The following is an 18214-nucleotide window of genomic DNA, read 5'->3' on the forward strand; positions in this document are numbered from 1 at the left end:
GTGAAGATGTTACACTTTTGTGCTTAGTCTATTTTAAATATTCTTGGTGTGATGAGTTAGGAGAATTATTTAAAAAAAGGTCGTGTCTATATAAAGTGTAGTTTGATTGCTCGAGGACGAGCAATGGTTTAAGTGTGGGGTGTTGATGATAGGCTATAAGTACGTATTTTAGTCGCTTATTACACTCAAATTTACTGCATTTTAATTGAGTTTGAGCTTTAATCGCTAGTGTCTTGTACTAATTGTGTGTTTTATGCTTTCTAGGAGTGATTCCGAGCTATATAGATGTTATAGAATGAATTCAAGTGATTTGGAGCTTTGAAATCTGAGTAAAAGCCCAAGGAATTAAGCCGAGATCGTGTCGGGGATCAACAGGTGATTATTAAGAATGAACGACGAATCGAGTAGGCATATTGTACACTATTTAGTAAAATGCATATAACATTTTGCTCATAACTCCATTTGGGCCCCACAAAGTATAGTTGGAAAGCTAACTCAAAGAGCTACAACTTTCATGTTTTACGTTTTTCCAAATTCCAAACAAAATAGGGTGAAAAGTGCGCGTCAAGTGTGTGGCCGCGCTTGTCAGGCAGAATACTAGGCAATATGCGCGGCCACTAGCAAGGTCACTAGCGCGGTCACGAGCTCGGCCGCACTAGTTAAATCCGGGAAAAGTGTTTTTTTCGTCTAGGAGAAGGAATAATTGTTTGGTCCCGATCCTACTTGGTATATATACATGGGAAAACGGAATTTTGAGGAGGTTGGACATATTTGAGACACAGATTCGACCTAAGAAGGCAGAGACACAATAGGAGCAAGGCGGGAAATTCTTCTACGAGTTTTTCCTTCATCTTCCTATTTTTCATTGTTGGTTATGACTTTTAGTATTGTAGTTTTACATACTATTATGAATAGCTAATTTGTTATCTAGGGTTTTGATGGAACCTTTTGTAGGATAAATTCTTGTTATGTTTTTATATAATTGAGCCGTAGTATTTTCTCTATTTGTTCTACTATATTATTCTTGTGGTTGATTGAAGGGCCCTCAATTAGCTGTGCCTATTTAGTATGTATTACTAGGGAGAGAGTGCATATTTAGGTAGTTGTTGAACAACATCACTCCCGACGTATGTGAGGAATCAATAACCAAGGGTTTAAAGGTGGGATTAGGGATAACGAAACCTTGGGTGTGATCTAAGTGAGCTGTAATTTAAGCCAGCTAACGTAACTCGGGAGAGTATGTCTAGTAAATTGTCGTACTTACTCGGGAGAGAATTACAACACGCAGAGCGCTCATGATCGGTAGAGAATACTTAGGCGAAATTATAGAAGACATAGCGGGAAGGATTCCGACAATTAGAGAAATCATAACTCTAGACCTCCTTAATCTTTTCTCCAACATGTAGTATCTTTAGTGTTAATTTATTATTTTAATTTGTTAGTTAGTTAAACACAAGAATCTTAATATCTATAAGTTAAAAATTGTTCAAGCTTGTATTCTTGGTGATAGTGAACAACTGTAGTTAAGCCTTAGTTCTCTGTGGGATTCGACTCCGGACTTGTAAACCGAATTATATTTGCAACGACCGCTTTGTCCTTTTTATAAGGTAGTTGGACGTGATCAAAGCTGATAAGCTAAAATTGCAGCGATGAGCGATAACTGATAATTGGCTCATTCCTCTTCTGGAAATGTATATCATTGACGTATAGATGGTAGCAAATTTACAATGTTACTGCAGTACACATTGAAACTATGACTCCAAATTTCATGCATATTTTCTCTGTGTAAACCTTGGAATGGATCAATGCTACAAAAACTAGCAAGTTTCGTTCTTGATAAATGAAAGTGCTTTGTTAACCCTATTGACAAATTCTAACTTATTCGGCATATTTTGTATTAAAAACTTGCATCCTCTGTTGTTGGTCTCCTCAAGAAATAACGCAAGCTATTTGCAAGAACCTGCAAAGGTTTAAGATTGAAATTTGTCAATAATTTTCTTCAGGCTACCAAAGTCTAATAAATCAAATTACATATTGGTTCCACCGGTCAGTTACCTGTTGAAGGGGCTTGATCAGAGCTTTGCCCTTGTAGCTGACATGAAATTTTGCCTTAGCTAGCAATCCCTGCACCAAGATAAAGTTTTGACTCATTGCTAAGCTACTGCTGCTGCTACTTATTACTTATTAGTTGGCACAACTACAGCCTAAAAAGTTTATTAGGAAATGATTTGGAAAAACTCCTGTAGTATTCTTACCTCAGTATCGAATTCTCCAGATTCAACATCAACGTTTATGTCAGTAATGATCTTGACAAGATCAACTATCAATCCAGGTCTGTCTGCTGTCTCTACACAGAGTAAGCTGCAAAATAGATGCATTTTGCTATTCACTTCAACTTGTTCACGTAATGGATCACTTAATGGGGTTGAATATTGAGTCCAGCAGTCCATGAATTGGCCTATACTGATAAAATACCAATAAAAGGATGTATCTAACGTTACCTCCGTTCAGGACCATCGTCGTAGATATGGATATGGGTCGCTATGTCCACATCAATCTGAAAATTTTCTCGACAAACAACAAAATAAAATATAACTTAAGCAAATCAAGCCTTGGTTTCTGAATCAGATTTGTACTAGCAAAAAAGCTATCAGTCATTACTAGCGATGCAAAGACAAGCAGGAACCTAGCACATTCAGAAAATCAACCCCACCCCCACTCACCCCACCCCCTGGAATACACTACCGAATACCTAATTTTTTTGAAAACATAAACCAAATACAATACCAAATACCAAAATACCATATCAAATACCAAAAAACAAAAACAGATACTGACGCACGCATGATGTTCAAAATAACCAATACAGATGTGCATATTCTTGTTAATGGTGTATGCACATATTCAAGATGTGGACAGCATATACAAGCAATTAACAACCTTCTGATAGGGTTGAAAAACACCGAAAGCTTCCCCCATAGCTAACATGGAGCTAGATTCCTGCACCAGAAAATATGCAGTAAGAAGAAGCAGCTATATATGAATCCCTCAGAAGGTACTGGATCAAGCAACTAATGCTCAACAACTTTATTGAAGTTTTTACCGGATGGTATTCCATCATGTTATTGATGATCGTCAAACGAATTGCTTCAAGCAGCTCTGGATCATCAACCTTTCTACCAGTAGAGCTAGAAACAAGTTGCAATAGCGAAACAATCAGAATTTCAATCGGGGAACTAAAGCCGTTACAACTCATAATAAAAGATTCATTTGAAAGTGTTTTCAGATATCTGGTGATTGATAGTTTGCAAGGACTAGGAAACTACAAGAGGAATAGAATAGTGGATCCACGATGAACTTACGCTTTTGTGATGGCGAATTTGTTATGTTTCCCAGATGAATCAAGACAGACATTAGCCTTGACAACATTCAGCCCAAGATTTTTTAGCGCATTCATCTGAAATACATTAGGCAAATCAAGACCAGCACTGGCAGCAATAGCACTTAACACTCGAATCATAAGAGAATGGATTTTTACTGTGTCAAGAAGCGCTCCAAGGCGATCCCCAAAGGTAACCTCAACGACTGTTGCATCTGGATCTGAATCCAGATCAATTATGACTTTGGGTGTTGGAATTGCACTAGTCTCTTGTGGACTTCCCTCCTGCTTGTCCCGTTTCATGAATCAAAACTAAATATCTAAACTTCATGGGGAATAAAAGGAACAACTATTTCAATCAATTGTAGTATGTCGGATACCTCCACAGCTGTAGCTGAGGATGCTTTTGGAATAATTGTACTCCCAGATAAAGCTAACCTGAAAGGACAGAGTAGATTGATTTCACTTATTACCCATCTAATACTGCAGAAATTCCAAGTCCATATAAATTAATGAACTTTAAGAGGCTGCAACATTATTCAAATATTATCAAGTTCTGAAATTTGTTCTTTCCCAATTGACCAATTGATCACAAAATACAACAACAGCCCAGTGAAATCCCACAAATGGGGTCGGGGAGGTTACTGTTTCCGATAGACCCACCCTCGGCACAATAAGATGAAATGATGTTTGAGGTAAAACCAACTACAGAATTCAATTCCTTAACATCAATCAAAGAGTAAAGCACTTATCAAGCTGCATTTAGTATATTGTGGTTAGAGAAGCTAATTAGTATTCAACAATTACTGCCAAGAACCATGAACAACAACGGCCCAGCGTAATTAGTGGAATCCGGAGAGGGTAATGTGTATGCAAACATTACCTCTACCCGAGGAGGGGCAGAGAGGGCTATTTCCGGGAGACCGTCGGCTCAAGGCTCAAGAAGGGGAAAAGAGACGATATACCATCATAAAACGAAGAACCATGAGCAAAGATTTATAAAAAAAAAAGAAAAAAAAGAAGACCAATTGGTATTGCAGAGATACGTTCCATTTATAGAAAATTCAAATTATATCAAATTAACTAAGGGAAAGTCCATGTTGAAGCTGGGGATATGCAAACAAATAATCAAATAAAAACAAAAATGTAGAAAGGCAGGAGCTTTACCTCTTGGGGTTAATGCACAGTCTCTGACCTGGATTCAAAGCTAAAGAGCCATTAAAAAAACCTGGATTTAAAATGGGTTGCTTCTCTATAACTTTTAAACTAGTGCACATCCCACAAGAAACCATAGCCACAGCCATTTCAGTTCAATAATATCAAGAAAGAACACAGCTTTTTTAAAGATGAAGCTAGATACTCTGTACTACAAAGTAGAAACTTTTATCTTTGTTCTTGAATATTTGTGAAATGGAATCAAGAAAATGAAGCTATGAGGTTGATAGTTGTTCTAGTAATATCCGCCATTCTGATGGGAAACCACCTAGGCTCTGTCTTTATTATACTATTTATATATCAACAACTTGACAGGCACAAATCTGTGGTCCTCTTTATGTCTTTGTTTATGCAGTTGTACCTAACAAATCACTCCATTTTATCTTTAGATTAAATTCATATGAAAGACAATAGGGGTTGCCTTATGGTAAGCAACCTCCGCTTCCAATCAAGAGGTTGTGAGTTTGAGTCTCCCCAGGAGTAAGGTGAGAAGTTTTTGGAGGAGAGGATATTGGGGGTCTATTTGGAAATAGCCTCTCTATCCCAGGGTAGGGGCAAGGTCTGCGTATACACTATCCTCCCCAGACACCACTAAGTGGGATTATACTGGGTTGTTGTATTAAATTCATATGAAGGTAAATAATAGGAAAAATTATGCACACATCAAATATATATAGTATTTATCATTTGTACTTATATTTTTTTAAAATTACTATTTGTAGCTATATTTAAATTATATAGCAAATTTACTTGTAGTACTGAAATAAGAGATCAATTGTTTTGAACGGAAACAAGAGACCAATAAGCTTTTGTAACTCAGTTGGTTAGAACACCCTCTTAGTAAGTGAATTTAATAGCATTCTTAGAATACAAGTGATACAAGCTGATAACAGTTGAATAGTAACTAAAAATAGTAATTAAATAAGTTATAGTTACGTATAACAATTAGGCTCTAAATTATAGTACTTTAGGAAAATTCTTCATTGTAATAATATCAATATATTGTAACGCATTATTTATTTCACTTTTAAAGTAATTAATCTTATTTATTATGAACATTTACTTGTAATTATCTGTTAGGTAACTAGGAAATAGGAATACAATCCAGCTATCAACAATCTAGGCTGCCTCATCTTTACTTTTCCACTAAAAGAGTGTAATACACTAATACGCTATTGGCTAGGAAACATGAGCCCTTCATTATTCTCTTCTGTGACATGTCCCAATTTTATTTGTTTTTTCATTCTTTTTTCTTTTGTTTTTACCTTCTTTTGTCTCACATATAATTCGATAAAGATAGGGTAGTGAAAAAATATCTGAGGGAAATTATGGATTTATTAGCCAATTTGACGACAATATATCTTAATTCGGCTCGATCTTTTGTCGGTCTCTCTTTTGGACTAAATTGAATTCTTATAAAATAGCCTTTTACCTTCATATTTATAAAGGCAAGATACCTTAAAAGTTAATACTCCCTGAATTTGACACGGATTATTAGTTATAACCTTAAACTATTCATAGTTTTAACGATTCGCCTGACCATTTTGAGCATTTACACTTCGCACGGTATTTTAAGGACTCGAATATCTCTGTATGATGTATTATAACTTGCGTAAATCGTCTGTATTGGTTTTCAAGTTATCTGGAATCAATTTGGAAGAATGAACTTCTAAGATTTAAGTTCTAAGTTGGAAGAATTGACCGAGTTTGACTTTTTAGCATTTGACCTCGGAATGAAGTTTCGTCAGTTCCATTAGACCCGTTGGGTGATTTTGGACTTAGGAGCGCGTCCGGATTGTAATTTGGAGGTCCGTAGTTGAATTAGTCATGAAATGACGAAAGTTGGATTTTTGAGAAGTTTGACCGGGAGTGGACTTTTTGATATCGGGGTCAGATTTCAATTTTGGAAGTTGGAGCAAGCCCGTAATGTCAAATATGACTTGTGTGCAAAATTGAGGTCAATCGGACGTGATTTGATGGGTTTCAGTATCGATGGTAGAAGTTTGAAGTTTCAAGTTCATTGATTTTTAGATTAAGGTGTGATTCGTCGTTTCGATGTTGTTATGTGTGTTTTGAAGTCTCGAGTAAGTCCGTGATATATTATGGGACTTGTTGGTATGTTTGGACGTGGTTCCGAGGCGCTCTGGTGAGTTTCGGATAGGTTTTGGGTTGTGTTGCGCTAATTTTTTTATTTTTTTTATGTTTCGACATTGTTTCTTCAAGCATAAATGGTACTACATTAAGCAAATGAGTTCCAACTTCTGTTTTTATTGAAGCATTAGATCTTTATTGTAATTACGGAGCCATATCAAAGAGAATCGTCGAATTTGGACATCGTATGAGGAGTTTTTATGGTCATTTTACTAAGAATTGAGTTGCCAGATTTTTTTCAGATTAATTACAAAATTGCCACTGATTTCGTATTTAAAAATCTACACTATTTTCAAATATTAAAACCAACATATCTCCTTCACTATAAGGTCAAATGGAGTGATTCAAGAGCCTAACTTGACTAGAATTTTACAAGAAATCCACTAGAAGTATCAAAAGTGAGTTTCAAGATCATTTGGTACAAGAAATAAGGCAGAACAATGTTAAAACGAGGGTTTTGTTCATTTAACATATTTTGAGTTGGGGAGCTCGAAATTGGGAAATGTTTGAGGCTATTTTCACCATTTGAATTGGAGTAAGTGTTCTCTACTCAGTTTTGGTTATATTCCATGAATCTATCTTCGATTTTAGCTTTTAGTTGATGAATTTTAAAGAGGAAATTGAGGGTTTTGGCCTAAAGTTTCATAATATGAATTTTTGAGTTTTGAACATCAATTTGGAGTCGGAATTGAGTGAAACTAGTATGGTTGGACTCGTAATTGAATGGGTAATCGGATTTTGTGAGTTTTATCGAGTTCTGAGGCGTGGGCCCGGGTGTATTTTGGGCCGAATTTGGGATTTAATTTAGGATTCGATCTTTATAATTTGGAGTTGCTTCCTTGGGCTTTATTTGATGTATTTGATTTGCTTTTGGATATTTTGGAGCCGTTCGGAGGTCACTACGCGCGTGATGGCATTTTTGGAGCATCACTTGGCTTGCTCGATATTGTTATTGGCTTGTTTGAGGTAAGTGTTTTGCCTAACATTTTTGAGAGAATTTTTCCTCCTATTTGTCATTGTTGCTACATGCGGGGGTGATACATATATGATGTGACGAGTGTATATATATGTGCTGAGGCTAATCATGCTTTTAGATTGTGCTATAATTATGTCTTGTAGGATTACGTAACTTCCTTGCTTCATGCTTCACTTGATTTACTGATGTTAAGAACGTAGTATAAAATATTAGTAATCAAGAATTAGCCCACTATAACTTGATCGAATTTGGTAGAATAATGAGAATACATTGATATGTCTAATTCGGTCATCTCTATGCGAAATCATTATTACATTACTACGGCTCATATTCATGAGATACTAGACTCTATGCTTGTGTTGTAGATCATTGTGAGAATTGTGGAAGAAATTGAATAATACGGTTCTCGAGGGTTGTTGAATCATTGTTGAATTGGAAAGATGTGATTGGGATTTATTTGAAATGTCTGTTAAAACACTCTCCTTGATGCTATTTGTGTTTCCTGCCTTATTTGTCATTTATACTCATATGTTTGGTAAGGAAGAGTGTAAAGCACGAAGGGTATGCCGTGCTATTATTTATACATTATCATGTGAAGGAGAGTAAAGCACGAAGGGTGATGTTGTGTCATATTATTGAGAGTAAAAGCACGAAGGGTGATGCTGTGCCACATTATTGATAGTAAAAGCACGATGGTGATGCCGTGCCATATCATTTGAGAGTTAAAGAACGAAGGGTGATGCCATACTATTTCATTTATATCTTTATTCTTGTATGTTATAGTGCGGTCATGGCATGATGGGTGTTTTCGTGCAGGCGAGGATGAGGGACATGCATTATATTTGATATTAGTCTTCTGTGTATATGTTCTTATCTTTACCTTGAACTGTTATTGTCATAGTTATGGATCTGATGTGATTTATTTCCATTGTTCTTTCATGATCTCCATCTCAATTGTTGTTGTGTTGCTCATACCTTCAACTTACTTAACTTGCAAATACCATGCCTATTTCCTGCTTTTATAACTATACTCATGTTGTATCTATTCTGTTGTACCTTAGTGTAAGCTCCACCATGCTAGTCATGCATGCCCTTACCTTTTAACTTGTAAAGATCTTGTGGTTCCTTCTTGTTTGCTATATTTGTACTTAGGCCTCCACTATGCTAGTTAATTGAAGTTGATACTCTTTGTTTTCCTATTGGTTGTTATTTACTCACGTGTTTTCCGCCTAGTCTTTTACTGTTGCCCACCTGTATATCCTCGTCCATTGTTGTTACTTGCATATTTCCTACTTTGTAATTCATGTTATCGTGTTTCTGTCATCTGGTTGGTTCTGTTATATGTACATTTGGGAAGGATGAGTTGAACACACGAAAGGTGTTGCCGTGCTAATTGATTTGTCACATAAATTTATTTATATATGGTGAGGATGAGATAGAAGCACGAAGGGTGTTACCGTGCCATTTGACTTGATATCTTGGATACACTTCTCATACCAGGAAGGATTGTAATTCTTCTACTGTGATTCCTGCTAGTAATTGTTGACTGTCTCGCAGAATTGTATACGGAACTTTTATCTGTTATGTTTTGAACAACCTATATTGTTAGTCTAATGTAAAGGTTATAACAATAAGCATTTTTTAACTAAAAGTCTCGTCACTTGTCATGACCCTAAACCCAGATCCGGTCGTAATGGTGCATCTCGTAAAGACAAGGCCAGCCTACATACTTTCAATTCATTTTAAGCAATTATAATAATAAATATTAAGACTTTAACATAATAAAATCCCAAAATAAGATGGATACTACAGTTGCGGAATAGACATAGCTCGATATCGGGGTGTCACCAGTCATGAGAATCTATAATAATACTACAAGTCTGAAAGAGTCTACTCAACTATTACATAACTAAAACAGTAGGAAATAAGATAGAGGGAGAAGCACTTAGTGAATCTCCGGGCAGCTACTTAGTGATTCTCCGGAATCAGCTAGACAACTCTCAACCCTCGCAAGCAGGACCTGATGTGCCTGAATCTGCACACGGAGTGCAGGGAGTTAAGTGAGTTCTCCAACTCAATGAGTAATAATAATAAATACAGACTGAGCAATAAGAAATCACGTAAAGGCACATCAACAGGCTATAAGGAAGCAGTAAAAGCCAGTAAAAGCAATGAAACAATGAAAATGTGTAAAGTTACTTAAGTTCAGTTTAAGCTACTTAAAATTTGCCTTTTTAAATAGTTAAGCAAGTAAAAGACAGGCAACTAGAAAAGGTAAACACATAAAGAACCGCCCCTCGGGCACAATACCGATAGAATCAGCCCCTCGGGCAACACATGGGATAATACCAGCCCCTCGGGCTCTATCTCATATCACAATGGGTACCCGCGCTCACTGGGGGTGTGCAGACTCCTGCAGGGGTCCCTTACGGCCCAAACACAATATCAAGTCATCTCATTGCATAATCACATAGACTCTCGGCCTCATATCAAAAAGCCACCTCGTGGCGTACAAATCTCAGGCCCTCGACCTCAAAATCATGAATCAGTGTATCCTCACAACACAGGCCCTCGGCCTTACTCAGTCAGAATTACATAAGCCACTCAGGCATAATAAAACATGATCCTCAGCCCAAAATATCAGTAAAAATATCATTTAAGTGTTGAAACAGGGTAAACATGGCTGAGTTATGAAAACAGTAGAATATAGCATGACTGAGTACAAGGACCAAATATTGCATTTAGCCCAAAACATGATGATATCAAATAGTTTTCACTCAAATATGCGGTAAAATAGTCATTCGGGATGGATTAAGTCACAATCCCTAACAGTGCACGATCCCACGCTCATCATCTAGCGTGTGCGTCACCTCAATATAGCACAACAATGAGCAATCCGGGGTTTCATACCCTCAGGACAACATTTAAAATCATTACTCACCTCAATCCGGTCCAAACTCTAGCCCGTGACGCCTTTTCCACTCGAATCGGCCTCAACTCGCGTCAAATCTATCCAAAAATCAGAATCACGACGTCAAAATACACTAAGGGAACAAAGCTCATGCGAAAATAATCAATTTACAACATAAATCCCGAAATTACCAAAACCCGACCCCCAGGCCCACATCTCGGAATTCGATAAAATTCACAACAATAGATTTCTTATCTCCCCACGAGTTCATACATATGAAAAGTACTAAAATTCGATCACAAATGACCCCTCAGATCCTTGCTCAAAGGTCTCCAATCTCAAGCCCTAGTTTTCCAAATTTTAACCCTTAATTTCCATAAATTACAAGCCTAATCCGTGAAATAATACCATAGAAACGAGTTTTAGGTCCAAAATCCTTACCTCAATGAAACCCCCTTGAAATCCTTCTTTAAATTGCCTAAAAAGCTCCAAAAACCGACTTAGAAATGGTGGAATAACCCAAAATTCGCGAAGGAAATAATTTATATGTTCTGCCCCAGCTAAACCGCTTCTGCGGTCCCAAACTCTCCGCCAACCATCCGAAATCACCCCGAGGCCCTCAGAACCTCAACCAAAAGTACAAAGACATCACAAACCACCATCCAAACTTATACAAATCTTCAAAACACTTCAAACAATATCGAATCACCTAAAACACATCGGATTCAAGCCTAAGCTTCCAAAATCTTCCGAATTAAGCTTTTGATCAAAAAGTATACCAAACCACTTCCGAATGACCTGAAATTTTATATACACATCCCAAATAACCCAACGGAACTACTGCAACTCTTGGAATTCCATTCCGACCCCTATATCAAAATCTCACTTATCAATCAAAAAACGTCAAAATTCCAATTTCGCCAATTCAAGCCTAAATCTATGCCAGACCTCCAAAACACATGCCGATCACTCTCCTAAGTCTCAAATCACCTCCCGAAGATATCCGAACCCTCCGAACTCACATCCAAGCCTTCTAATATATAAGTCAACATTCGGTTAACTTTTCCAACTTAAGCCTCCTCAAAAGAGACTAAGTGTCTCAAACCTGACCAAAACCTTTCCGAACCCGAGCCAACCAACCCGATCACATATAGAACCAATAAACAAAGCAATAAGAAGCAGAAATGGGGGAAACGGAGCAGTAACTCATGAAACAACCGGCCGGGTCGTTACATCCTCCCCCTATTAAACAAACGTTCATCCTCGAATGAGTCAAGAAACATACCTGAAGCCTCAAACAGGTGAGGATATCTGCTCTACATCTCTCGCTCGGTCTCCAGGGTGGCCTCCTCCACAGGCTGACCTATCCACTGCACTTTCACTAAAGCTATATCTTTGATCTCAACTTTTGAACCTGACGCTCCAAAATAGCTGTTGGCTCCATATCATAAGTCAAATCACCATCCAACTGAACCGTGCTGAAATCCCGAACATGAGACGGATCCCCAATATACTTTCGGAGCATAGAAACATGAAATACCGGATGCACACTCGACACGATGGGTGGCAAAGCAAGCTCATAAGCCACCTCCCGAATCCTCCAAAGCACCTCAAAAGTTCCAATGAACCGATGACTCAATTTACCCTTCTTCCCAAATCTCATAACACCCTTCATGGGTGAAACTTCAACAGAACCTTCTCACCAACCATATAGGACACATCCCGAACCTTCATATTAGCATAACTCTTTTGTCTCAACTGCGCTGTATGAAGCCTCTCCTGAATTACCTTCACCCTTTCTAAAACATCTTGCACCAAGTCTATCCCCAATGGCCTAGCTTACCCGGCTTAAACCAACCAACTGGAGATCTACACCGCCTCCCATAGAAAGCCTCATATGGAGCCATCTGAATACTCGACTGGTAGCTGTTGTTATAAGCAAACTCTGCAAGTTGTAGAAATTGATCCTATGACCCTCCGAAATCAATGACACAAGCACGCAACATGTCCTCCAATATTTGAATAGTGCGTTCGGACTGCCCGTCCGTTTGAGGGTGAAAAGCTATGCTCAACTCAACCTGAGTACCCAACTCTCGCTACACAAACCTCCAAAATTGCGATGTAAACTAAGTGCCCCTATCTGAAATGATAGAAACTGGGACACCATGCAAACGAACAATCTCCCGGATATAGATCTCTGCCAATCGCTCTAAAGAGTAGGTAGTACACACAAAAATGAAGTACGCGGACTTGGTCAACTGATCCACAATCACCCAAATAGCATCGAACTTCCTCAAAGTTCGTGGGAGCCCAACTACAAAGTCCATAGTGATTCGCTCCCACTTCCACTCTGGGATATTCATCCGCTGAAGCAAGCTACCCGGTCTCTGATGCTCATATTTCACTTGCTGATAATTGAGACACCGAGCCACAAATCCCACAATGTCTTTCTTCATTCTCCTCCACCATAATTTTGCCTCAAATTCTGTTACATCTTCGCGGCACCCAGATGAATGGAATACCGCGAGCTATGGGCCTCCTCCAGAATCAACTCTCGAAGTCCATCTACATTGGGCACGCATATCCGGCCCTGCATCCTCAACACCCCATCATCACCAATAGTCACATCTCTGGCATCATCGTACTGAACTCTGTCCTTAAGGACAAACAAATGCGGATTATCATACTGGCGCTCTCTGATGCGATCATATAAGGAAGACCGAGAAATCACACAAGCCAATACTTAACTAGGCTCCGAAATATCTAACCTCACGAACCGATTGGCCAAGGCCTGAACATCAACTGCAAGAGGTCTCTCCCCAACTGGAATGTATGCCAAGCTCCCCATACTCACCACCTTTCGGCTTAAAGCATCGACCACCATATTGGCCTTCCCCGGATGGTATAATATAGTGATATCATAATCCTTTAGCAACTCCAACCATCTCCGCTGCCTCAAATTGAGATCCTGATGCGCCTGAATCTGCACACACGATGCAGGGAGTAAAGTGAGTACTCCAACTCAGTAAGTAATAGTAAAAAATATAGATTGAGCAATAAGAAATCATGTAAAGGCACATCAACAGGCTATAAGGAAGCAGTAAAAGCCAATAAAAGCAATGAAGCAGTGAAAATGTGTAAAGTCACTTAAGTTCAGTTTAAGCTTCTTAAAATTTGCCTTTTTAAACAGTTAAACAAGTATAAGACAGGCAACTAGAAAAGGCAAACACATAAAGAACCGCCCCTCGAGCATAATACTGACAGAATCATCCCCTCGGGCAACACATGGGACAATACCAGCCCCTCGGGCTCTATCTCATATCACAATGGGTACCCGCGCTCACTGGGGGTGTGCAAACTCCTGGAGGGGCCCCTTATGGTCCAAGCGCAATATCAAGTCATCTCGTGGCATAATCACATAGGCTCTCGGCCTCATATCAACAAGCCACCTCGTGGCGTACAAATCTCAGGCCCTCGGCCTCAAAATCATGAATCAGTGTATCCTCGCAACACAGGCCCTCGACCTACTCAGTCAGAATCATATAAGCCACTCAGGCATAGTAAAACATGATGCTCAGCCCAAAATATTAGTAAAAATATCATTTAAGTGTTGAAACAGAGTAAACATAGCTGAGTTATGAAAACAATAGAATATAGCATGACTGAGTACAAGAATAAAGTCAAAACAGTGAGGAAATATCCGTTAAAATCCCTTAAGGGTCCAAATAATTGGCACAAGGCCCAAATATGGCATTCGGCCCAAAACATGATGATAGCAAATAATTTTCAATTAAATACGCGGTAAAATAGTCATTCGGGATGGACTAAGTCACAATCCCTAACAGTGCACGACCCCACGCTCTTCATTTAGCCTGTGCGTCACCTCAATATAGCACAACGATGTGTAATCCGGGATTTCATACCCTCAAGACAACATTTAAAATCATTACTCACCTCAATGCGGTCATAACTCTAGCCCACGACGCCTTTGCCCCTGGAATCAGCCTCAACTCGCGTCAAATCTATCCAATTTACAACACATAATCAATTTACAACACAAATCCCGAAATTACCAAAACCCGACCCTCGGGCCCATGTCTCAAAATTCGATAATTCATATCAATAGATTCCTTATCTCCCCATGAGTTCATACATATCAAAAGTACTAAAATACGATCACAAATGACCCCTCAGATACTTGCTCAAAAGTCTCCAATATCAAGCCTTAGTTATCCAAATTTTAACACTTAATTTTCATAAATTACAAGCCTAATCCGTGAAATAATACTATAGAAATGAGTTTTAGGTCCAAAATCCTTGCCTCAATGAAACCCCCTTGAAATCCTTCTTCAAATCGCCCAAGAAGCTCCAAAAACCGACTTAAAAATGGTGGAATAACCCAAAATTCGCAAAGGAAATAATTTATATGTTCTGCCCCAGCTAAACCGCTTTTGCGGTCCCAAACTCCCCGTCAACCATCCGAAATTACCCCGAGGCCCCTGGGCCCTCAACCAAAAGTACAAACACATCATAAACCACCATCCAAACTTATACCAATCTTCAAAATACTTCAAACAACATCGAATCACCTAAAACACATCGGATTCAAGCCTAAGCTTCCAAAATCTTCCAAATTACGCTTTTGATAAAAAAGTATACCAAACCACGTCTGAATGACTTGAAATTTTGCGCACACATCCCAAATAAGCCAATGGAACTATTACAACTCTCGGAATTCCATTCTGACCCCTATATCAAAATCTCACCTATCAATCGAAAATGCCAAAATTCCAATTTCGCCAATTCAAGCTTAAATCTACTCTAGACCTCCAAAACACATGCCAATCACGCTCCTAAATCTCAAATTAGCTCCCGAAGCTATCCAAACCCTCGAAACTCACATCCGAGCACCTCTAACACATAAATCAACATCCGGTTGACTTTTCCAACTTAAACTTCCTCAAAAGAGACTAAGTGTCTCAAATCTCACCAAAACCTTTCCGAACTTGAGCCAACCAACCAAATCATACCTAGAACCAATAGACAAAGTAATAAGAAGCAGAAATGGGGGAAATAGAGCGGTAACTCATGAAACGACCGGTCAGATCGTTACATCACTACCTCGACAAGATTAGACAAAATACTTACCTATACATGGGGTCGGTTATACTGATACTGCACTTCTGCACGTTGCGTGCAGATTTTGGAGCGGAGCTGCTATTAACATCAGGTGTTGATTCGGAAGATGTTCGTGTGTTTGGGTATAACTGCCACTTGTCCTTGTTAGTTTAGATTATTTCTAATCTGTTTATGTAAACTTCAACAGAACGTGTATTTATTTGTATCAGTTTTGAAATCCCAAATCTTAGAAGCTCGTGATTCGTACTACCAGGTTTTGGTAAATTCGTTAATGCTCAGTTATCTATTCTCTTTTCTCTTATAACCTCACTTGGGTTGTGTTTTTCTATTAGTTGGCTTTTCTAGTGGGTTGTGTTTCTCTTATAAATTCGTTAATGCTCAGTTATCTATTCTCTTTTCTCTTATCAAAGCTCTAGGTTCATAGGTTCTATGAATCATGAGTAAGTGCCTAGTAGAGTCCTACGGATAGGTTTGATGATGATGCCTATACCTATCTTCGGGAGGCTATACAGGGCATTTAGGAAAAAAAATTCCCTAAATAACCAAATTAAAACAAATATGCAATGCAACTAAATAACCAAATTAAAACAAAATGTAAAAGGCAGGAGCTTTACCTCTTGGGGTTAATGCACAGTCTCTGAACTTGATTTAAAGCTAAAGAGCCATTAAAAAAACCTGGATTTAAAATGGGTTGCTTCTCTATAACTTTTAAACTAGTGCACATCCCACAAAAAACCATAGCCACAGCCATTTCAGTTCAATAATATCAAGAAAGAACACAGCTTTTTTAAAGATGAAGCTAGATACTCTGTACTACAAAGTAGAAACTTTTATCTTTTTTCTTGAATATTTGTGAAATGGAATCAAGAAAATGAAGCTATGAGGTTGATAGTTGTTCTAGTAATATCCGCCATTCTGATGGGAAACCACCTAGGCTCTGTCTTTATTATACTATTTATATATCAACAACTTGACAAGCACAAATCTGTGGTCCTCTTTATGTCTTTGTTTATGCAGTTGTACCTAACAAATCACTCCATTTTATCTTTAGATTAAATTCATATGAAAGACAATAGGGGTTGCCTTATGGTAAGCAACCTCCGCTTCCAATCAAGAGGTTGTGAGTTTGAGTCTCCCCAGGAGCAAGGTGAGAAGTTTTTGGAGGGGAGGATGTCGGGGGTCTATTTGGAAATAGCCTCTCTACCCCAGGGTAGTGGAATCTGGAGAGGGTAATGTGTATGCAAACATTACCTCTACCCGAGGAGGGGCAGAGAGGCTATTTCCGGGAGACCGTCGGCTCAAGGCTCAAGAAGGGGAAAAGAGACGATATACCATCATAAAACGAAGAACCATGAGCAAAGATTTATAAAAAAAAGAAAAAAAAGAAGACCAATTGGTATTGCAGAGATACGTTCCATTTATAGAAAATTCAAATTATATCAAATTAACTAAGGGAAAGTCCATGTTGAAGCTGGGGATATGCAACCAAATAATCAAATAAAAACAAAAATGTAGAAAGGCAGGAGCTTTACCTCTTGGGGTTAATGCACAGTCTCTGACCTGGATTCAAAGCTAAAGAGCCATTAAAAAAACCTGGATTTAAAATGGGTTGCTTCTCTATAACTTTTAAACTAGCACACATCCCACAAGAAACCATAGCCACAGCCATTTCAGGTCAGTAATATCAAGAAAGAACACAACTTTTTTAAAGAAGAAGCTAGATATTCTGTACTAGAAAGTAGAAACTTTTATCTTTTTTCTTGGAATATTTGTGAAATGGAATCAAGAAAATGAAGCTATGAGGTTGATAGTTGTTCTAGTAATATCCGCCATTATGATGGGAAACCACCAAGGTTCTGTCTTTATTATAGTACTAGAAAAAGCACCATCTCTTTTTAGTTTGATCGTGCCTTTAGGTGGCTTGTCCCACTTGATGTCAATTCGAGTTTTATCACTTTTGAAGGGGGTTTTTCCGTGAAGAAATTGAATTCCCACGCTTGATGAATAACCTTTTGGGTTTCAAGGTTAAAATCAAGATTGTTGAAATTATTATTGTTTCTGTTCTTCCAAATATTCCATATGGAGAAAGAAAATAAAGTTTTCCAATTAATGGGGTGATTACTACACTGAATGAAGCTATTTCTAAGGCTCACGAGCCAGTCGGTATTGTTATTAATATTTAATCTAGTAATTCTCATAATTTTCGAAGGCGATCAGAGACAGGGCAATGTATAAAAATATGTTGGCTATATTCCACCCCAAGTCTACAAATCGTACATATTGAGTCAATATTGATTCCTATGAGCTAGTAGGGCATGATAAGGAATACGATTATGCAAGCATTGCTAAAGGAAAAATTTATCTTTATTGGGGCAATGGAGGTCCCAAATCCATTTAAAGGAGGAGTTAGTTGGATTATCAGTGGAAAGGAGATTGTAACAAG

At 38.2% G+C, this 18214-nt stretch overlaps 1 protein-coding gene and 1 long non-coding RNA gene across 3 annotated transcripts; both read right to left on the reverse strand.

Moving 5' to 3' along the window:
* Positions 1 to 1681: 1681 nt before the first annotated feature.
* On the reverse strand, positions 1682 to 4881 carry LOC107769014 (ACT domain-containing protein ACR11). The gene is made up of 10 exons (XM_016588187.2): positions 4547 to 4881; positions 3760 to 3817; positions 3539 to 3664; positions 3363 to 3457; positions 3104 to 3188; positions 2941 to 3000; positions 2502 to 2557; positions 2256 to 2361; positions 2056 to 2124; positions 1682 to 1960 (listed from the first exon to the last, which is right to left on the reverse strand). The coding sequence occupies exons 1-10, from the start codon at positions 4681 to 4683 to the stop codon at positions 1898 to 1900; spliced, it is 855 nt and encodes a 284-aa protein (XP_016443673.1). The 5' UTR covers positions 4684 to 4881; the 3' UTR covers positions 1682 to 1897.
* Positions 4882 to 9477: 4596 nt separating this feature from the next.
* On the reverse strand, positions 9478 to 17686 carry LOC142162639 (uncharacterized). 2 transcript variants are annotated; one of them, XR_012693882.1, is made up of 4 exons: positions 17304 to 17686; positions 11918 to 13615; positions 10663 to 10730; positions 9478 to 9756 (listed from the first exon to the last, which is right to left on the reverse strand). It is a non-coding gene; the product is annotated as an uncharacterized LOC142162639 (long non-coding RNA). The 2 variants fall into 2 exon arrangements; XR_012693881.1 differs by lacking the exon at positions 17304 to 17686 and adding an exon at positions 16386 to 17297.
* Positions 17687 to 18214: the final 528 nt, after the last annotated feature.

This window comes from Nicotiana tabacum, chromosome 8, assembly GCF_000715075.1.
Source record: "Nicotiana tabacum cultivar K326 chromosome 8, ASM71507v2, whole genome shotgun sequence".
Lineage (NCBI taxonomy): Eukaryota > Viridiplantae > Streptophyta > Magnoliopsida > Solanales > Solanaceae > Nicotiana > Nicotiana tabacum.

Excerpts from the sequence above, each read along its gene's own strand:
- LOC107769014 (XM_016588187.2), bottom strand. The coding sequence starts at position 4,683 with ATGGCTGTGGCTATGGTTTCTTGTGGGATGTGCACTAGTTTAAAAGTT. Across the intron at positions 3,189-3,362 it reads AAATTCGCCATCACAAAAGC|CTCTACTGGTAGAAAGGTTG; the intron begins GTAAGTTCATCG and ends ACTTGTTTCTAG. Across the intron at positions 2,362-2,501 it reads GACGATGGTCCTGAACGGAG|CTTACTCTGTGTAGAGACAG; the intron begins GTAACGTTAGAT and ends TCTATTTTGCAG.